The sequence below is a fragment of the Nicotiana tomentosiformis genome, chromosome 5 (assembly GCF_000390325.3).
Source record: "Nicotiana tomentosiformis chromosome 5, ASM39032v3, whole genome shotgun sequence".
In the NCBI taxonomy this organism is placed as follows: Eukaryota; Viridiplantae; Streptophyta; class Magnoliopsida; order Solanales; family Solanaceae; genus Nicotiana; species Nicotiana tomentosiformis.
In genome coordinates, this window is record NC_090816.1 from 13,254,340 (window position 1) to 13,276,874 (window position 22,535).

At 36.5% G+C, this 22,535-nt stretch overlaps 2 protein-coding genes across 2 annotated transcripts; both read left to right on the forward strand.

The window, feature by feature from the left end:
- The first annotated feature begins 1,741 nt into the window (after positions 1–1,741).
- Positions 1,742–4,015, forward strand: LOC138891939 (uncharacterized). The gene is made up of 5 exons (XM_070175627.1): positions 1,742–1,821; positions 1,925–1,983; positions 2,167–2,411; positions 3,156–3,186; positions 3,279–4,015. Exons 1-5 carry the CDS (start codon positions 1,742–1,744, stop codon positions 4,013–4,015), a joined length of 1,152 nt encoding a protein of 383 aa, XP_070031728.1.
- Positions 4,016–17,211: 13,196 nt separating this feature from the next.
- Positions 17,212–18,412, forward strand: LOC104105249 (ethylene-responsive transcription factor 5-like). Its single transcript, XM_009613505.4, has one exon. It carries the CDS (start codon positions 17,421–17,423, stop codon positions 18,240–18,242), a length of 822 nt encoding a protein of 273 aa, XP_009611800.1. The 5' UTR covers positions 17,212–17,420; the 3' UTR covers positions 18,243–18,412.
- Positions 18,413–22,535: the final 4,123 nt, after the last annotated feature.

A 22,535-nucleotide genomic window follows, 5' to 3' on the forward strand; every position in this document is an offset into this window, starting at 1 on the left:
ATAAAATATATGAAAATTAATTTATAAAAATTATAAACCAAAATTAAAATATAAAATTAATATTATAAAGATATTACATAAAAACTATAAGTAATTACAAAATTATAGTATGTTAAATCAAAGTGTTATATAATAAAAGATAATAATAAAATAATGATGAATAGTAATGGTGTTGATGAATAGTGTTACACCAAATTTGGTGTAACACTATTCACACAATAAAATGGTGTAAGAAATAGTGTTGGATTGGAGATGGTCTTAGGTATGTTGTTATTGTTGACCTGTAGTTATGTTTACCCGTAAAATGGTACAGTTGAATTTATAAGTAGTTTCTAGATAAGTGAATTAATTTGATCCTGAAATAAATAAATAATCGAAGAATTACACAATACTTAGCCTTAAGATATAGACGAAATAACAGAAGCAATGATTTCGGGAACAAGGTTTCCGGGCACAACAACAAAGAAAATCAAGAAATAAGAAGATAAGAGTAGATTGAGCTTTGTATAGAGTATAGCATAAGTTTGCCAGAAAATTCTTGTCCTTTACAATGACAACTGAGCTCACTATTTATAGCTATGAAGAAGGTCCTAGGGTCGTGTCCTTCTTTAATGTTAATTATGAGGGGCATTGGTGAAGATATACCGGTGAACATAAATGCCAAATTCCTTGTAATGAGTAACTGCTCTTAATGCCATGGAATATTCTCTATTAAATGCTACCGGGAGAAGAGCATTCATCCCATCTTTATGAGCGTCATTCTTTCCGGTGACAAACGAAACAGTTGCCTTCGGTCTTTAGCCATCCCCCTGTCTTGGGTTCCACGTGTCCCTTTCTCGGACGGCCACGTGTCATAGCATATTTTACCCTATACAGATAGTCCTCCTACTTTTCGGTGATATGACTTTGTGTTACCGGAAAGTTGGTAGAAATATTTTTTTGGTGGGAATTACTATAATTCCCTCTGAAGGCTTCTGACGGTTGATTAGACGCATGTCTCTCCTTATTTAATATCCCGAGCACGCATCGTCCCATGATTCAGCACAACCTTTGCCGATTATCGAGGTAATTATGGCCATGAATTTAGCCGCCAAAACCTTTACTTATACGTATCAACTTTCTCCCTTATACCTCATAATTTTTCAAGCTTCCTTTATCTAACTCGCATGTTGCTCTTCATATTTTCTCTAATTCTCTTCAAACGAAAAACCTTATCATTCTTTCATACAATGGCTTCTTCCTCAAAACATACATGTTTTTCAAAAAACAGGAACAAGGCCGAGGACTCTGCTCGTCCAACAATAGGCTCTATCATCCCTAGAAGTCTTATTTCCACAAAAGACTTCGAAGAGAAATTTTCTACTGCTAACTCTCGTACATGTGCCGTTAGCAGGTATTCTTCTTCCATATGTCCTTCGAGCATTCCCGCTATGAAGGAAGACTACCGCTGCCATGACTTGGAAACTATTGCTACTGATCTATCGAAGCGAGTCACCCTACCCAAGGAGGGATTTACATATGTTTACACGTATCCCTTTACTTTGGGTGCCTTCTCTTTGAGCGGAGAGCTTGACTCCGTGATTGCGGAGTTTTACCTCTGCTACCAAGTGTGTTTGGTATAAGTAAGCCCTTCTGTGTGGAAGACAGTTGCTTGCCTTCGGCGTTTGTGCCAGAAAACTAGAGAGGAGCTAACCTTAGCTTATATCATGAATCTCTATTCTCCCAAATCTTCCGTGGGGGAATGATAAACCTCTGCAAGCGTGGTCACCATGCTTTGTTGTCTAGCATGGATGATAACAATGACCGTGGGTGGATGGAATGGTTCGTTATCGTGGAAGCGTGGTCACCATGATTTTCGGATGGTTGGAACCACACTCGTAAGCTCTTTGTTTAATATTTCCTTTTACTAAATATTTTTCTATAGCCGTATTGATCCTCCATCCTTCGTTTGTTTCAGCAACTCGATGGATCCCACCGGTGATTGTAGGTTTGGACCGGTGGGTACAAAAGATCTTGGACGTTACGACGCCCGAGACTCGCTTGTGGAAAGAACTGGCCCCTAAATACGGGTGGAAGGCCAAGAATCATGGTAACTCAAACTCCTCTTGTTTCAATTATTCATGTGAAAAACTCGATTGAACCCTTCTAACCTGTCTATAAAATTAGGTCTACCCGTGGGCTCTGTTGCTGTTCCCGAGGAGGATGTCTTGGCTGATCCTGCTGATGCAGCGAGGCTGCTTCAGGAGGCACTTACTCAAACATGTGGCTTCGGGCCTGCTTCGAGAGCAAATGTTTCTTTACGGAGTTCCCGTCTAGAAGACAAACAACCAAAGAGAAGACGCTCCTCTGCAGCCGGGGAAAAGAATAAGAGGACGAGGACCGATGCCCTCGAGTCATCTCCGGTAGCGATGGTGATTGCCCTCTTTCTGGGCCGGTCGTAGACACCGTGACGATCGACGATAATGAAGAAGCTAGTGATGAGGGAGCTTCTCTTCATAGAAGATGACGATCCTCATCATCTCAACCGGATGCTCAACCTGTTGAGAGTGTTACACCAATCGAGGAGGATGCCTCGACACTTTGGGGAGAATTTGATTTGGTAGATAATGTCAACTCCCATTTTCGGGCCCCAACTACTGTGTGCGGTACTGCCGGGCTGAGTACCGGGTCCTTGCCGTCTTTGGTTGGCGAGCATCCAACAACCAGCACTGCATTTGATGCAGCTGCTTCTCACTCTTCAACTCCATCAGCTTCATCTCCATCTTCACCAACACCAGCAACTGCTACATCACTTCCATCTCTATCCACTCTTCCACCAGCAAATACCTCCACCGGCCGCACTTTACCATGAACAAGGTGTTCCTGTTCCACAGTCCCCAGTTCATGGGAATTTGGGACAAAATTATGCTGCCCCTTCTAAAGATCCACAAAGGAGGAGGAACGTTACTCTTTCGGTCTCTACCGGATGTAACTTGCTATCCCGGCCAATGGAGCTTGCTAATTATCTGAAGCCTTTGACTTCAGAGAAAGACTGGAAAAAGATTCAGGCACTCTCGGGAGAGTGTTTGTTGGACAACGCCGCAGTAGTACGTTCCTTTCTTCTTCTATTTTTTGGGTGTGAATATATCCTGAATTTTACCATTCTTACTTTGTAGGCCAACTTTCTTGCTTTCGAGGCCTTCAGAGGTTGATTCGTGAAAAGGAAGAGATTATCTCCACACGGGATCAACTTTTGGCAGAGCAAGAGTAACATGTCGTTCGCCTTTCGGAACTCGTAGCCAAAGCCGTTGAGGCTGTTGTATTGGAAGCTCGTTTGCGGGAAAGTGAGCAAGAAGTGATAATCCTTAGCCAAGAAATTAGCCCGCTGAGGGTTAGATTTGACGAAGCCAGGGCCAAATGGGTTGAAGTCCATAACGCCGTTCTTGCTGCAACAGAACATCAGGCTGCCTCTACTAAAAGAGTGATTAACTTAGAGGCAGCCTTGAACTCCAAAATTGAAGATCTTGCTGATGTGGGGGCGAAACACGCCCAGCTGGAAGAGAAGTATAGGAAAACTATCGAGCATAATGGGTTTTTTAGTTCAACTGTCTGCGACCTTGATGTTAGCCTCAAATCTGCTAGGTCCGCCCGGAAAAACCTTTCTGCCGAGGTAACCCAACTCAAAGAAGAACTCAAGCGCCGAGCGACTTCCCTCGTTGTTAAGAAAACTTACGCCATGTACAACATGAGGAGAAAAACCTTGGAAGAGGCCAAAGCTGGTATCATTGATATTGATGCCGAAATTGCTAAGGCCCGCGAGCTTGAGTTAGCTGCTAAACGTGGACTCCCAGTGAGGTCTGATGCATCTGGTCCTTCTGGTTCCGATTCTAAATTTTCAAGATCTAAAGAAGAATCGGAGGATGATGATGCTGAAGGCCAAACTAGTGAAAATGTTGAGCCATCGGTGGGTCTGTCTACTTATCCCAGGGGCGCAGGCACTTCTTTTCCTCCTGGTTCCGTAGATACTGCAGTTTAGCTTTTCTTTTCTTTTTCAATTCTCATACCTCTGCCATTTTGACATGTTTTTGTAAATAAAAATATCTTTTGCTCAAGTATTGTTTGAGTCGTCTTCTCGTTAGAATATTTATGTAAGTCTTTAATTTTTGTATTTTCTTTAAGAATTTTGCGCAAACTTTTTTGTGTATTATCATGTCAAACTTTTGGGTGTACTCTCCCCAAAAGCATTTTTGGCTCGGTAAAAAAAAACATGCTTTTTGGGGGAGAGATACTATTTCACCAATCGAGTCACAGGTATCTAACATATTCATACCTAACGATTTTCCACAAAGTGGTGACGAAACGTATAACTTGTACGGACATTAGCCCTTTTTCGTGAGGGCTTTGATAAGTATTTGCGCAAGTTTACGTTTTGCATCTTTTCGTATACGGCTTCGGGTGTATCTTTCCCGAAGGCATTTTTTATTCCGGGCATAACCGGAACTAACCCCTTAACGTGAGAGTTTTATAAGAGAGGGCCCTCTTATGTTTACGGTGCTCTTGAAGAGGACGTCTCATGTTTATTACGACACTAGCATTTGAAGTACTTGTTTAACTTTCAAATGACAAAGTTAATTCATCGTTCAGATAAGAAACAAGATAAAAACAAAAGGATTTCATTTTATTCCTTCTATTTTCAAAAAATACATAAGCATTTGCTATGCTGAAAAAAATTGCCATTACTTATGGCTAACTTGTACAACTTATTTCTACGGGGCTGACCGCGCAATTTCCGGTCCCGATGATGTAATTATATTTCCGATTTTTAGCTTCCCGATCTACGTGCTGATCATTGTCGTCGTATCCTCATATCATTCCCCCTAGTGTTCGAATGCGAAGAGTGCGAATTGGAATACTGGAAGTCTTATATCTTCGAAGATTCCACTAATGCATTGCTAGATAATCCTTAACTTGGTAACATAATTTACTTACCCTTAGGAACTTATGCTATCGAGCGAAGGACTATCTAACAACACTCTAGCCCTCTAGTGGTTTGTGCTTGTGAACGATCAGGTAACCTTTGAACAATAGCAAACTTAACTTCCCGGTGGGAATCTGCTATAAAGAAAAAGATTAACTAACCATCCCCAAGTAGATCTTTGCTTTTGTGCCTTGCTATTAAAGGTCTTATTGTTGTTGTCTTCGTAGTATGCTTTTCATTGCTGCCTCGTTAAAAACCTTGCCAGAAAAATCCAACTGAGACAAAAACTGAATGAAGGAAAAAAGAGTGCAACATATACTTTCTGATCGGATAATGTTCATCAGCAATAATATCTTTTGAGGTGTGCCACGATCCAATTGCTGTGCAACTTTTCTCCATTTTGGTTTTCCAACTCGTATGAACCTTTTTCCGATGATAGATGAAACCAGGTAGGGGCCTTCCCACGTTGGACCTAGCTTCCTCGTGTTGAGCTCCCGGGTGTTGTGAGTTACTTTTCTTAGGACCAAGTCTCCTACTTTGAAATAGCGGAGGTTGGCTCTTCGATTATAATACCACTCCAATATCTGCTTTTGAGCTACCATTCTTACATGCGCCAAGTCCCTGCGTTCATCGAGCAGTTCCAATTTGACTAGCATTGCTTCGTTGTTCGATTTATCATCTGTATGAAAGTATCTCAAGGTGGGTTCCCCTACTTCCACCAGGATTAAAGCTTCTGCATCGTACACGAGGGAAAATGAGTTTCCCCTGTGCTCGACTTAGCCGTAGTTTGGTATGCCCATATGACTCCGGGTAATTCCTCGGGCCAATTTCCTTTAGCCGCTTCCAACCTTTTCTTGAGGTTTTGAATAACCACTTCGTTCGTCGACTCCGCTTGGCCGTTTGCACTTGGATGATAGGGTGAAGATGTGATCCTCTTTATTTTTAAATCTTGGAGGAACTTTGTAATTTTTGCGCCGATAAACTGTGGCCCATTGTCGCATGCTATCTCTTTAGGTATTCCGAACCTGCAAATTATATTTTCCCACAAGAAATCTACCACTTCGCGTTCTCCGATTTTCTGATAAGGACCTGCTTCCACCCACTTAAAAAAATAATTAATCAAAATTAAAAGAAATCTTACCTTTACGGGAGCCGGTGGTAGTGGTCCGACGATTTCCAACCCCATTTTATGAACGGCCAAGGAGATATGACCGAATGTAAGGGTTCTGCCGATTGATGCACCAGTGGCACATAGCGTTGAAGCTTATCACATTTTGTACGAAGTCCTTGGCGTCTTGTTCCATGCGGGGCCAGTAATATCCTGCCCTTACCAACTTCAGCACTAAGGAATCTGTGCCCGAGTGGTTGTCGCATATCCCTTCGTGAACCTCTCTCATGACATAGTTAGCTTTAGACGCTCCTAAGCATTGGGCCAGCGGGCCTTGAAAAGATTTTCTATACAATTGGCCTACCCTTGAAGCTATATCACGCTGCTTTGGCACGTAGTGCCCGTGATATTTTGGGGTCTTCAGGTAGCTTCCCATGTTCGAGATAATCGATAATTTCATTCCTCCTGTCCCAGACCAGATTAGTTGAATTTACCTCGTAGTAACCATCTGTATCCAAGACTGAGTTCATCAGTTGTACTACCGTCCTAGACTCCGATCCCTTTATTTCTATTGATGATCCTAGGCTTGCCAATACATCTGCTTCTGCGTGTTCTTCCCTTGGGATATGAGTAATTGACCAATCTCGAAATTGCGCCAGCAGAGCTTAAACTTTTACCACGTATTGTTGCATGCGATCCTCTTTGATCTAAAAGTCCCGTAGACCTGATTTACCACCAGCTGTGAGTCGCATTTGATTTCAATGACCTCGAAGTCAAGTCCCCGGGCCAACTTGAGCCCTAAAATAGTAGCTTCATACTCTGCTTCACTGTTAGTTAAATGGACTGTCCTGATAGCTAGCCTTAGGGTTTCCCCCTAAGGCATGATTAAGACTATACCGAGCACGAACACTTTCACGTTGGAAGCTCCGTTCGTAAATAAGGTCCAAAAGCCTGATGTCGATTCCGACACCATTACTGCTTCCTTGGTTGCCAGAGGTAATAATCCCAGACTGAAATCAGCCACGAAGTCAGCCAAGACTTGCGACTTAATTACAGTCCTCAGCTTATACTCTATGTCATATTCACTCATTTCGACGACCCATTTGGCCAATCTACTTGAGAGCTCGGGTTTATGGAGGATGTTTCGTAAAGGGAAAGTAGACACCACGGCTAACGGGTGGCAATGGACGCAGGGCCTCAGCTTCCGAGCAGTGACTACGAGAGCTAAGGCCAGTTTTCCAAATGTGGGTAACACGTTTCTGCTCCCCTTAAAATTTTACTAACATAATAAATGGGAGATTTCGTACCTTCCTCCTCTCGGACTAAAATCGCATTTACCGCAACTTCCGAGACTGCGAGGTAAACCAGCAACGTTTCCCCTACTTTTGGTTTTGAAAGCAATGGAAGGCTTGACAAGTACTTCTTCAAATCCCTCAATGCCTGATGGCACTCCGGGGTCCATTCGAAACTATTTTTCTTTTTGAGCAGTGCGAAGAAATGATGACACTTTTCTGACGACCGAGAAATGAATATGCTCAAAGCTGCCAATCTCCCCGTAAGCCTTTGGACCTTCTTCACGTTTGATAGTTGGTCCGGGATATCTTCTATGGCCTTGATCTTATCGGGGTTTACCTCAATCCCCCTTTGGGATACCAGAAATCCCAGAAACTTACCAGAGCTGACCCCGAACGCGCATTTCTCGGGATTACGTTTCATATTATGGTTCCTTGTTTAAGATGATCACCTGTATTTGAAGACTTAACGAGCATATCATCTATATAAACTTCCATAGTTTTTCCTATTTGATTTTCAAACATCTTGTTTCACGAGCCGCTGATAAGTGGCTCTGGCATTTTTCAACCCGAATGGCATCATATTGTAACAATATATACCAGAATTTGTTATAAACGAAGTTTTTTCCTAATTGGTTGTACCCAGAATAAGCATCGAGGAAACTCATTAATTTGTGCTCGGCCGTGGCATCAATCATTTGATCGATGTTTGGCAATGAGAATGAGTCTTTCGGGCATGCCTTGTTAAGATCTTTATAATATACACACATGCGAAACTTATTGTTGTTCTTAGGAACTACTAATACATTAGCTAGCCAGTCTGAATATCTTACCTCTAGGATCGAACCGATACTAAGTAAGTGGGTTACCTCTTCTTTGACGAATTTATTCCCGGCTTGAACGATTGAGCGCTTTTTTTGTCTTACCGACGGTATGTTAGAATCTAAGCTTAAATTATGTATGGCTACCTCTATCGAGATACCTGTCATATCTTCATGTGACCATGAAAAACAATCAGTGTTAGATTTAAGGAATTTACTAAGATCGGACCTATGTTCTGGGTGCAGTCCTGTCCCCAGGTGGAATTTCCTTTCTAGGAATTCTTCAAACAATGCCACGTGCTACAGGTCTTCCGTTGTGGACTTCGTTGCATCGGCCTCTTCTGGAACTTGGAAGTATCTCGGCACTTGATAATTTTCCGATGCCTGGCTAACTTTATCTAGTTCAAGAGTAGGTGCAGATCCCTGTAATTGCTATGCCACGTGTTCCTTTCCTTTGCTACTGGAGACCGAAATTGCATTCATCTCCCTTGCCGCCGGTTGGTCACCCCTTATCTGCTTAATTTGTCAGGCGTTGAAAAGTTCAGCAATTGATGGTACAGTTTTCATCTCGTGCAACCATGACCTTCCCAGAATGATGTTGTATCCCATATCACCATCTACCACAGTGCGTCATTGTGTGGTAGCAGTAATCCATCTGTGTCCTCCTCCGTAAAAGTGATATCGTCTTCCCGAAGCCTTTTGCTATGCGTTATTGATATTTTTGTCTTCTTTGCTGCTGAAAAGGTGACCCCATTAATCTCGTTTCCTCCGAAGATCATGTTGATTGTTTGACGCGGGGAATCTTCTCCTGCTTTCGAGAGTTCTGTGTTATCTTGGTTACGACCATAATTGTTCTTAGCTTGGTCACTCAAGAATTCTCTGAGGTGACTATTTTTCAGTAATGTTGCCAGTTTTTCCCGAAGATGTCGACAATCCCCTGTCCGGTGGCCATTCGTCCCGTGGTATTCACACCACAAGTTGGGATCCCTCTGGCTGGAATCAGATCTTATCGGGTTTGGGAACCGTGCTTCTTTGATGTTTCTCATGGCCGATACCAACTTCACTATACTGACATTGAAGTTGTATTCTGATAATTTGGGGTAAGAAGGATCCCCGCGATCCTTCCACTTCTTTATCCTACAATGATCGATTGTTCCGACCGCGATCAGTCCTCCTGTCAACGGTGAACCTGTCCGCTGTCTGAAAACCTCTCCTCCGGCCTTCGGTTCATTCGTACGGCAAAAACTAGCCCATCAAAGTCTGCTTGTCTGTGTCATTATCATCCTTTGATTTTCCCTATTCTTTTCTCGTTCTTTGGTCGACGACGAAAAACCAACCTAATCATCTTCGATCCTTATTTTTGATTCGTACCGGTTGTGGACATCCGCCTAGGTCGTTGCTTGAAACTCGAGTAGGCTTTTCTTCAATGTTCGGGAAGCGTTTGAACTCTTCGGATTTAATCCCTTGGTGAACGCCTCAACCGCCCATTCATCAGGGACATCCGGGAGTAACATACTCTCCTTCTGAAATCGGGTAACGAACTCTCGTAGCAGCTCATACTCTCCTTGCGCAATCTTGAATATGTTGGCCTTTCGGGCCTATACTTTTCTTGCCCCGGCATGAGCCTTGATGAAAGAATCTGCAAGCATTTCAAAGGAATCTTTGGAATGCTCGGGTAACAGCGAATACCATATCAAGGGTCCACTCGTGAGGGTTTCTCCAAATTTCTCCAGCAGCACAAATTCAATTTCGTGAGGGGCTAAATCATTTCCCTTTATCTCCATTGTGTAGATGGTAATATGCTTATGGGGGTCTGAAGTTCCGTTATACTTTGGCACTTTAGGTATTTTAAATCGCTTTGGGATTAACTCTAGTGCCGCACTTGGCTTGTACGGCAATTGAGTATACTTTTTTGAGTCCGGACCTTTCAGCACCGGTGGCGTTCCCGGGATCTGGTCCATGCGGGCGTTTACTTCCCTCATGAACCGTAAAAGTTCATTCTTGAAAGGATCATTCTCGTTGTTGAGGCCGGATCCCTTCCCTCCTGCCCCATCAGAGCCAATTTCACCCTGGGGAGTATTGTTGTCGATCCCCCGCGTCGTTTGATTCGTGGGAACCCCGGGAGGAGTCGGAACTCGTCTTTTGCATTATTTGAAGCTCCCGACAGCGCTTGCCTTAACTCCGTCATAACTTTATCCTGTCGCGTTAGATGGCCTAGAATGATCGCCTGTTTTTCTTGCAAGACCCTTACCGCGTCGACGACATGCTCCTCTTCAGCGTCATCGGGAGTGGTCCCCCAAACATGTCGAGGATACTTCCTGTCATGCACTGGTGTAGCGTCATTCCCCTCATTGTGGGTGTCACTGATTGAGTCTTCGGAATGAGGTTGATCCCCTCGAATCTCGGGGTTGTGCATGTCGTTAACAGTGTTATCTGCCATGTCTTATGATTTTTTCTAAGACAAAAACAATCAAAACACGTTAGTAAAAAAGGCAAGGATCAATTTAATTACACGGCTATCTAGGCCCCACGGTGGGCGCCAAACTGTTTACCCGTAAAATGGTACAGTTGAGTTTATACGTGATTTATAGATAAGCGAATTAATTTGATCCTGAAATAAATAAAATAATCGAAGAATTACACATTACTTAGCCTTAGGATGTAAACGAAACAACAGAAGTAACAATTATGGGAATAGAGTTTTCGGGCACAACAACAAAGAAAATCAAGAAATAAGAAGATAAGATTGGATTGAGCTTTGTATAGAGTATATCATAAGTTTGCTAGAAAATTCTTGTCCTTTACAATGACAACTGAGCTCACTATTTATAATTATGAAGAAGGTTCTAGGGTCGTGCCCTTCTTTAATGTCAATTATGAGGGGCATTGATGAAGATATAACGGTGAACATTAATGTCAAATTTCTTGTAACGGGTAACTGCTCTTAATGCCATGGAATATTCTCTATTAAATGCTACAGGGAGAAGAGCATTTATCACATTTTTATAAGTGTTATTCTTTTCGGTGACAAACGAAACATTTGCCTTCGATCTTTAGCCATCTCCCTGTCTTGGGTTCCATGTGTCCCTTTCTTGGACGGCCGCGTGTCATAGCATACTTTTACCCTATACAAGTTAAAATTTTGAATTTCAAAAAAATAAAAAATTGTTCTACCCACAGGTCACACCGTCACACTCTAAGCTAAAATTAAAGGAAATAATTTTGGAAAATGTACAAAAGTGGTAAAACGGCAATATTAATTTACTACTGCGATGAACTATTATGTTCAACATCTTAAAGGGACAAATTTCACTAGAATGTCTCTATATCTATGATGCACATAAAAACTAAATAAATAGATAAATAATTTATTTACATATTCTAACGTCACGAAAATTTACATACATTAATTGTACCTTGAAGTTATCTCGAAAAGTCATTTACACACTCTAATTTTACTTGCAGCCCCTTATTTCCTATTCTTTTTGAATTGAAACTAATACCCTTTATCATCACATTCATATCTGAATTTTTTGTTCTTTCGAAAGAAGATTAGAGAGAAATGCAATACTATATCGATTTAACAGAAATGCAATATTATATCTTTTTTTTAATATTATATTGATTTAAACATCTTTTCATCCATAAATATTTATATCCCCTAATAGCTTAGATGGACTCCCTGATTTTTCAAGAATTTAACATACATCACTTTTAATTTGTACTTTTCACCAAAGTGTAAGATTTGGGATTCAAAATTTTATTTCTTAGAATATAAACTAACAAGGAGTATGAAAATTAATCTAATAGCATCCCTAATGCTTCAAGAATTTTGGGAAGCAAGGCTATGTCTATGTGGAAAAAAAAATAAACTAAAAGAATTTATAAATCCTAGGTGATAGATCAAGTTCACGAATTATTTTTTTTCCTAACCTTCATAAGTCTCACATTCTATGTCTAAGTAAGTTCTACACACCGATGATGCACAAAATATTTAGACGATCAGGTAACTTATAAGGTAATTATAAATCAATTTTTATAATAAATATTAATTAATAATCTAGATAAAATGACAACAACTCTGCGATAAAAAAAAACTTTCATTTTGGAGAATTATGCCTCAGGTTTTCTAGCCGTCTGATTTGAAAGAAGAGAAGGAAATAAATAAAATTATAAAAGAAAGATTTCAAAGGTAAATGGAGATTAATCTGGCCCACGAGAATATACAATAAGCAACTGGATAAAGTGAAAGATTATAATTGATCATGTCGGCTAAACATTGTGTCATAGATAAACCAATAAACAAAATTACAAATCCAGCAGCTCTTTTTGATATTTTTTAAATCAAAAGTTCAAACCTGAAAGGTACAAAGCAAGTTAATACAATGCCGCTTTAATTAGCAAAAAAAATAATGCCGCTTTTAATTAAGACATTCTTGGTTTACCGCGCTAACAAAAATAATCTCGATCATAATATTCTGCATCGCTAATATCACCATTGCGAGAATATGTTAATATGTACTAGCATAAACAAAATTAACTAACGATAAAAAGATCCGTAAAATAAAATTTTCACATAACAATTCCTATATTATTATTTATTTATGTATCAAATAATATATTACTATTTACTGTATAAATAATTTCTATATTATAATCAAGTAACAGATAGATGCGGACCTATATTGTAAAGACAAGGATTATTGGCATCTGAAAAGTTTGATAAATTTAAAAATAGTGATATTTTCGCAGTTACACCCTATATAAAAAATAGATTTTAAAAAATAGTGATATCTTTCAAACCGTAAACCCTGAGTAATTGGCTTTTGGTAAGAGACAAAACGACCCTAAACAAAAGTGATCAGATACATCCCCTCAGGCCTTAGAAAAAAACAAAAAACAAAACACAAAACAATTAAAAAAGAGAAAAAGAAACAAAACAAAACCTAAGGCAGCAACCTGGATTATTCTCAGGGCCAACACCAAGTTGATGAAAAGCCACCAAAGCAAAGAAAGTGACTCTTTGCAAATTGCAAGTTGTTAGAATACTTGCTTGCCTTGTTTGAGTTGATATTGCATGTCAAGTTAAGCAGTTATTATACTGTATATAGATATCTCTAGTCATAAGTTTTATTTGAGAGGCCAAATAATGATTTAAAATTTATGAGTTCAGGGTTTTAATCGTTTTAAGTTATTGAATTTTAAATTAATAATTTACATATATATATTTAATAAATTTTTAAGACAAAAATAAGGTTCGAATCAAAGTTACTAGATTCGACGGAAACTACTCTAAACGGTCCAGCTCCGCCCTAAGTTTTAATAATACAAATATCTGACTAAAATATGAAAAAGTCGTTGAAAAGTCTGTTTCAGAAGGTCAAGCTAGCTACCTATCAAATTTTAGTCGATTTGCGTGCAATATTTTGCTAGCTGCTTCCTCTTAATGTGATAAGTTTAGTTATATAGAGGTCTCATATTTTATTAGAGATTTTAAGTTAGAACTTTAAAAATAATTTTTTTTGGTTGGGAGAATTTTTCCCTTTAATAAGTTTTATACTGTTCGAATTTAAATTAGTTTGGACCCTAAAAGTGAATACTGGGTGGGAAACAAGAAAAAATCACATGCATACTTATCATGTCTTAGACAATATATTTGGTTGAATTTTTTCAAAAAATTTAAGATTTAGAAAACAATTGAAAAAAAGAATTGGGGAAAATTTGTGTTCGGATAACCCATTAGGAAAATATATTTTGAGAATATATAATTTTGCAATTTGTGTAACAACCTACTTATATTGAGTTTTCGGAAAATGTAATTAATACATTCTATTCCTTGACAATTGTATGATGTGAGAAAAGGACTATTGCATGAATTATATAGTAAAAATATTCTTGGTAAAAAACGTGTGTTATTGTTCATTAAGTATTCATTACTTTGTATTATATATACTAGTATTATTAAAGAATATTAATCATATTAAAATATGATACAAAGAATTCAACTTATGTTAGTAGTGATAGTCGTAAATACCAAAGTCATTCAATTTAAAACGATCTCTTTCCTTTCAACATCTACCAAAGTAAGTAGATTATATTTTTGACTTAGGAAACTTAACCGCAATCACACTTTGTTAACGTTGAAATATCCGACTAATTATTGGAAACAATGCTCAAACAACCAGCCGTAATTCCCTCCTTTCTCATTATTATACTGGATTTATTATGAAAGAATTAGAAGAAAATATACGTAATTTTACATCATAAAAAAAATGACCCATGTTTTTAAGTTTTACCTGACCTAGCCCATATTGTACATATTTTGAAAACACTAGCAAATTCAAATTCTGTGTTCTTACAACTATTGTTTCTAAAAGCTATGGAGTTAATTCTGTGTTCTCACAACCATTGCTTTCACTCTCTCTCTCTTCTTCTCACATTTTCTACATATGCTTAAAGGGCCCATGTATTTTCTGCTTCCCCCGTTGTCGCACCTAGTTGCAATGTAAGAAAATTGAAGAGTAAAAGTCCACCATTGAAGGCCATTCAAAGCTTTGCTTTCGAAAATATGATTTTTTGAGTTTGTTAGTTGTTTGGATTGAGTGTTGTTCCAGTTGATTGAAAATGTCAAAAGGAGTTCAAAATTTAAATTTGAAGTGATTTGGAGTAGATTTGAGCAATATTTGAGTTAAATTTCAGAAAAGACGCAAGGAAGAAGGCGAAGTCAGTTTTTTGTATAATTATGTAGTATAATCTTGTATATGAGTGTATAAACACATCTTATACACTATTATACACCTTTATACAAGCGTCTGTAGATGAACTTCTTTTACGATTTTCAATTGCAATTCTTGTTCAAAACCAGTCCAAATCTCCATTAAATGACTTCAAATTTTATATACAACCTCCTTATACTATTTCTAACAAGTTTAAATAACACCCACTCCAAATTTCTCACAAAATCAAATTCGGAATTTAAATCCACATATTTAAGCTTGTTAAAAATCTAATTTTCACCACCCAAATGGATTTGGTTTGTTGAACTAATATTTGAGTCACAGTTACTGATTCGAAAATTAACTTAAAAGCTTGAGTAATTTTTAAAAAAAAGTTAAATAGTAATTTCGAGAACCTATTGAAGTTGGATGTTGAATCTTAACCTATTATTTTTGGGCTAGTTGGTTATAAATTGAAATGTGAGCAAAAAATTAAAAAATAGGGAGCCCAATTATTCTTACGTGAAATTTTCCATTTATTATTGTTATTATTACAACAAGTCACCTCCTACAAAATATAGGAAAGCTAGAAACTAAATGGAAATAGGATTTAACTTATATCCGATAGTGTACATCATTACAAATTAACTTGTTAGTAAATATTATTTATTTTATATTTCAGGATACTAATTTCATTTGTTATGCTTAACTAACCGCAATTATATAAGTTGAACTCAAGGAAATAAAAGATCAATAAATTTTAATTTAATATTCATAAGCCTTCATTAACTCTAACATCTCTCCAATTATAACAATCAACTCCATTAGTGATATGATTCTCTCTAACCCAACATCCTCATGATATTAAAAATCATCACTAGGGCCTTTGCTTTTTTTAAAACGCACTAACATTTTCTTTTGTATTTTATTGACATGAGATTTGCCTAAATCCTATGTACACTCCCTTTCGGAACTCAACGTCTCGCGCCACCATCAGCTCAAAGATGTAACATTTACCTAAACTCAGTCGACACTAAGGTTTGTTTCATCAAGCCCAAAAGTTGCAAGTTGGTTGACTTTGATACCATATGTAACCCGGTTCATTAGTAATAATATCCTATGTAAATTTGGATCAGCACGACTTTAAAATATGTCACCAAGAATTAAGGCATGTCTTTCCATTTTCCGAATATTGAATTTGTCTAATGTTACTCCATTCATTTCAATTTATATTTCACATTCGCTTCTCGAGATTTAAATTTTGTAAAGTTTGATCAATATTTAAAAATATATTTTTTAATCATATTGGCATGAAAATTGTAACTTATAGTACTTTTCGTATAGTTTTTGAATATCTAAATTTTTACTTTAAAATATCAAGTTGAACTAATCAAAAAAGTTTGGAAGATGCATCAAACAGACTATCAATAAACGAAATGTATCATATAAATTGAAACAGTAAAAGTACACAAATATATATATATATATATATAAACTCCTCTTCTTCCTTCTCGCCTTGGTAGCATCCTCCTTTTCATCTAAAGAGGCTTCCTTTCAAATCGAGCTCGGGCCCAGCCCATTGACAACCTTGAAAAAAGAATCCTTTCTCTCTCCCGGTCTGGTTCGTTGTATATATATATCAACAAGACGCTAGTTACTTCTCGTGGTGTTTTCTTTTTAATCTTTTTATCAAGATATCAAATGAGAAATAAATAGAAGGGCATTTCCTACAAAAATTCTCTTCATTCTTGATGTAGAAATATATTTCACATGTTTACAAAATAATGAACCTATTACTATTTGAGCAGTTTAGTAAGGTTTTCTTTAATTAATATTTTGCAAAATAATTTTTAAATATTTTAAATAGTTAACTATTGTGACTTATAATATTTTTTATATAGTTTTTAAATAAATAAATTTTATTTTATAATACTTAAAAATTTATATCTATATTTATTATGAAAATTAATTAATTTGATCCTATACTCCTCGAAAAGATTCAAATAAATTCAAATGGATAGAGTAGAACTTATTAAACCCTTGAACCAAAAAGCAAAAGAGAAAATTGAAAAAATAGAAAGATAAATAAAATAAAAAGAAGTAACGTGGAAACTTAGGTCGTGTGGAAGACACAATAACCAACAATCATCAATGACTAAAAAAGACATAAAACCAACATCATCTGCTTTGTTTTTCTCTTCTTTTTTGACAAAAGATGAACAACTTTAATCATACATTACTTTTATTTTAATAAAAAAAAACTACAACTAGTACTCTTTTATACTTAAAATAATGAATTGGATAGCCCACAGGAGGCTTCCTCTCTCCAACCAAGAAACCTCCTCTAAACCTCCACTTGACGCAAAAATTTCCACCCTTTATAATCCTCCCTCTTCACTCTTTCTTTTCCACTCAATTCAACTCAAATTCCCTTTAATTCTTTCATTTTTTGAACAAGAAAAAAAAAATCCTCTCCTCCCCCAAATTTTCCCTTTACAAGTTTTTTCATTTCTCTAAAAGATTTAAATGGATCTTGATTTGATAAGGGAGCATCTTCTTGATGATGTTGTTTTTATGGAAAATTATTGCTCATCATCAGAAACAAGTAGTACCCTTTATTCTCAAAACTCCTCTGTTTCTGAATCATTTGATTCTTTAACCTCTGATCTCAAAATGGAAAATTTCTCTTTTGATCCCACAAACTTAGCTCAAAGTTTGAACCAAGAATTTAATTCTTTTGAATTTGAACCAAAACCCAACTTAGTACCTCGTATAACAATCTCAAATTCCCCCAAAAAAACAAGTTTTAATGAAAGAAAACCTTCTCTAAATATTACAATACCTAATGTCAAGAAAACAGAGGAACCAACAACAGAGGAGCCAAAAACAGAGGAATCAAAAACAGAGTACTCTGTTCAGAAGAAATACAGAGGAGTAAGGCAAAGGCCATGGGGGAAATTTGCTGCTGAAATTCGTGACCCGACCCGAAAGGGAACTCGGGTTTGGTTAGGAACTTTTGAAACTGCAATAGAAGCAGCTATGGCATATGATAGAGCAGCATTTAAGCTAAGAGGGAGTAAAGCAATCTTGAATTTCCCACTTGAAGTAAGCAACTTTAAGCAAGAAAATAATGTGATTGAGGAAAGGGTTAGTTCAAATTTAAATTCTTGTGGGAAAAGGGTAAGAGAAGTGGTGAATGAAGATGAAGTTGTTGTGGTAAAAAAGGAGGTTAAAAGAGAGCAAATGGTAACTCCATTGACACCTTCAAATTGGTCTTCAATTTGGGATTGTGGAGATGGAAAGGGTATTTTTGAAGTGCCACCTTTGTCACCATTTTTGGTTTCATAAAATGGATTGAACAAATAAAGGGATGTCCAAAAAAGAAAAATATGGGGTCCCTTTTGGGAAATTGGATAAAAGTTAAATGTAAATATGAACTCAGTCTAGAAATTTTGTTCAATTGGTTTATTCCGTTTGTATGCAATGGAAATGGAAGTAATGTAAATTCCTTTTTTTTTTTTTTTTTTTTATTTGGCCTTTTTCTAGTCTATTCCAAAAAATAATCATATTTATATATTTGAAAATAATTTAACTTTATATTTTCTATTTTATCTTTTTTATCCTTAATGAGATGATTTGTTGTCACCTAAATATCTAAGACTTTAATTTTTTAGACCATAAATTTCAAAAAAATTGTTTTCATTCTTAAACTTCTTGCCAAATTAAAAAGTACTGTCATAATTTAGGAATGGAGGAAGTATTAATTCGAATTTATCTGCCCCTACTCCGAATTAATAGAGTTTTTGGGTTTAAAATGGCGAATATTTTTCTTTTAACAAAAGGACGTTCCCTAGTAAGAATGAATATTTTTTTTTAATAAAAGGACGCTCCCTGGTAAGAATGACATGCACAAATCTGAAAATGGTCCAAATCTTTTTTTGGGTTGGTGGGGGGGGGGGGGGGGGGGGTTAGAAATCGTAAACAATAGGAATGCCATGGATCTTTTTATTTTATTTTATTTCTCAGACTATGTCTTGTTTCATGTAAATAGGAAATTAATCTAAAGGTTTTGTCAATTATAGATTTTCAGTCATTTTGATGAAAAATAAATAGAGTTTCAAGCATTTTTAATAAAGAAAAGTCAGCATAAAGGTTGTATGTAATTCTTAAGGAAGAAAAAGCAAAAGAATTTATCTAAACCTCAAATCAATAATTCATACAAGTAGTCAAACTGCCATCTAATTAGTATTGTTTATCTTCTTTCATTTCACAACTAGAGCTGAAAATTGGAACTCGAGGGATTCACATGTGAATTTGATCCTTTTGTTTTCAATATACATTTCAAAGTTGTGGACTTTGAAACCTAAAAAGAAAAAAAAAAGGTGAGCAAAGTAGAATAAGAAACTATTTCATGATATTGACACAATTGAAAATAATTTTGCCATCTTTCCTAGTTCTGACATGTTAGACTAAGTCGGTCAAAATATACCTTTAATAAGGTATAGTATTTTTTACTTTGTGTCAACCTTGTACGATAGATTTAGTAATATCTTACATCATCAAAGTATCTCTAAGCCTTATAAGTAACATTTTTTCATATTTCAACTTTCTATGTGCAACTTTATTAGCGTAAGCTAGTCATAACAGTCTAATTTCACATTCCATTTCAATTTATGTGAACTCATTTGGGATAGGAATGAAGCTTAAGAAAAGAGAGGTGATTTTTGAATTTGTAGTGTAAAATGAAGCACATATATTTTGTGTGGTTATAAATCATTGCATAAAGATAAATTGATTCCAAATAAGAAAATATGTCATTTTTTTATCACGGACTAAAAAGAAAATAAGTTCACATAAAATGAAACACAAGAAACACAAGCCGATGAACAAACTAGAAAAATCTAGAATAACAAGAACGCCTAGCTGAGAGTGGATGTTTAATGGTATTGAAGTAAAACAGTAGGATTTTGTGATCTCTCCAAGTTGGTTAGAGAAAATACGAAATATCTAAGTCATACAAGTAAAGTGATCTATTCAACATGCGTTGAATTAATGATAAAATAGTTTTTTTTTTTTTTTTTTGGTGATGGTATGTAGGGCCTTTATTATAAGGATGTTCATTTTTGTTTCAAATCCGTTGGGGGTATCTGAAATTCAGTGAACCTTTTTTGTAACTTGGCATTTGGTAGGTTATATATATTTTCTACTTATTGATGAGTTATTTCTGTGTCCCACTTCATGTTGACATTGAGTGGACTTTGTATATTGTAGTTAAGATTTGATGGGGTCTTGTTTTCTTTGGGGTCCCATGGTTAATTGATTGTTGAACTACTGAGCTGTAATCAGGTACCAGATTAATTGGTTTAGCAAATTGGTGAATGTTCATATTAACAACGTTAAACTTGACATGTATATATTTAGAGCAATGGTAAAGTTGTGCATGTGACCTACATGTTACGGGTTTGAGCCGTAAAAACAGTCATTAATGCTAGTATTATGGTAGACTGTGTATATCATATTCCTTGGGGTATGCCTCTTCCCCAGACCCTGATGAATACGACATGCTTTGTGCACCGTACTATCTTTTTTAGTTGAAGTTTCTCGCTTTATTATCACTATAATATATTCAGGTCGGTCTACAAGTTGTGTTGAAGATCAGAACCCCCATATTAATTCAAAGGATGATAAAGAAGGTAAGCATACAACAGAGAAGAAGAAGTGAGAAGAAGAAGTGTAGGATTTCGGAGTTTATAAAGAGAAGTTCGAGTTTATGTATGACGAAATGTTGTTGAGATGCTAATTTTAATTTATGAAGTGCTACGTATCAAGATCATGAGCATCTGACACGTTGGTTTGAGAAGAGAAGGCTAAATCCTAGCCATTCATTTAACAACCTTCATTTCAAATGAGGAAAGAGCAATAGAAGCTTCCACACGTGAATAACACATGCACACATATTATAAAGAATAATTTCTATTAGTTAGTTACACAATGAACCAATAGGAAATAGTTTAAGTGTATAGGAATATTTATTTACATTCTTTTGTATCTACACCATATACTTGTATATAAGGAGGAGAGTACTGTGAATAAAATTACAAGGAGAAAATTTTCACAATTTCAGTCTTTTCTTTCATGGTATTAGAGCAGATTTAGCTCGATCCATTCATAAATTTTCTCAGGTCTCTATCATTTTCATTTTATTTCTACCTCTACCTGAGGATTGAATCATGTCTGGAACAGAAGCTGCAACTGCTATTTCTGTTTCTGGATCCACAAGCAGTGGAGTAATGTCACTACCCAATTTAGGATTATGATCGGCGCTTAGGAGCAAGTGCTCCCAAAAAAGCCTTATCGGTATTTTATAGAAAAACGGACAAAGTTTTCCCAATTTTTAGGCTATCCAAAAAGTTTCCTGTCTCATAAACAAGTAACAACCAACCAATATTAACCTAAATTAGTCACAATCTTCATCAACTAACCACAAATGGTTTTCCACCAATATTACCAACCTCCTCAACATAATAAAACCAAAACCAACTCTAAAAATACGGAAAGAAAGTGTAATACTAGTAACTAGTCCATATCAACAAATGAATACTCACGACACTAAAAGGATGACTATGAAGTGACTCTAAGAGTTCAAAAAAAAGACCATAACAATAAATAAAATCTCCGCCCACGCGAACAAGTGCGAGGCTTACCAAGAACTATCAACCTGCGCGCTCTAATTAATGACATCCTCGCCCGCGTCAACTGCTGTCTCTGTAAAATAATAGCGGGGAGTGAGTCACTAGCTCAATGAGTAATAACACTTAACCACAACCATTTTTATTGGGTACAAGTCAGAAAACATGCCTTCATAATAATAATCAGAAACTATCATAAACATAATTGCCGTCTCAAAAACGGTAAATATAATCAGTTTATTCATGTACTTCCTGTAACACAAATCAATTTAATAAATCGGTAATAAATTCGGTAAACACTATCTCATAATAAATCTTTATGTTTGGGAGGTTTTCAAGAAAGGATCATGTAATCAACGTGTGAACCCCCTTCGTAAAAGGAGTCAAATATAACTGTAGGTCCCTACTCGAGGGAAACCCGTAACTGTATGCTAGTTCTACCTTCCCACTAGCGAGGGCTATAACTGTACTCGATAATCGGTAAATACAAGGTGCACCTGGTCTAACTAACCAGCCGTTAGCTACGGGATCCTTCAAAGTCTACTCCCATTTATACTTATCTCTGTAATCCGTATATACTCATAAAAAAATATTTTAAAACAATATAGGGCATTTCGGTTCTTATCAAATCATTTAATTTCATTTTGATAACATTAAATTCAAGTAACGGTAAAACATATGTAGTGACAACAAGAATATTTAAGACAATATTAATCATCTCAAATAACTATTTAGGTATTATATCGGGTAAAAGACTTGTCTCACATGCAACTCAAAATAATCGATAACATATTCATATAAATCATGTGTAAATCATGCAAGTTATGAAAATATAAATTGCGGTAAGATTACTACTCACAGTACTCGTACCGAAATACCAATTGCTTCACCTCGAGCAATTCGTACAAATTCCTCCAATCAATCTATAATTACATAATATCGATCTCATGTT

What these genes read in the sequence shown, in the direction of transcription:
- LOC138891939 (XM_070175627.1), top strand. Translation starts at nt 1,742, where the DNA reads ATGATAAACCTCTGCAAGCGTGGTCACCATGCTTTGTTGTCTAGCATG. An exon ending in GATGGATCCCACCGGTGATT is followed by an intron (nt 1,984 to 2,166) that starts GTAGGTTTGGAC and finishes CTATAAAATTAG; the next exon opens with GTCTACCCGTGGGCTCTGTT. An exon ending in AGTCATCTCCGGTAGCGATG is followed by an intron (nt 2,412 to 3,155) that starts GTGATTGCCCTC and finishes CTTACTTTGTAG; the next exon opens with GCCAACTTTCTTGCTTTCGA.
- LOC104105249 (XM_009613505.4), top strand. Translation starts at nt 17,421, where the DNA reads ATGGATCTTGATTTGATAAGGGAGCATCTTCTTGATGATGTTGTTTTT.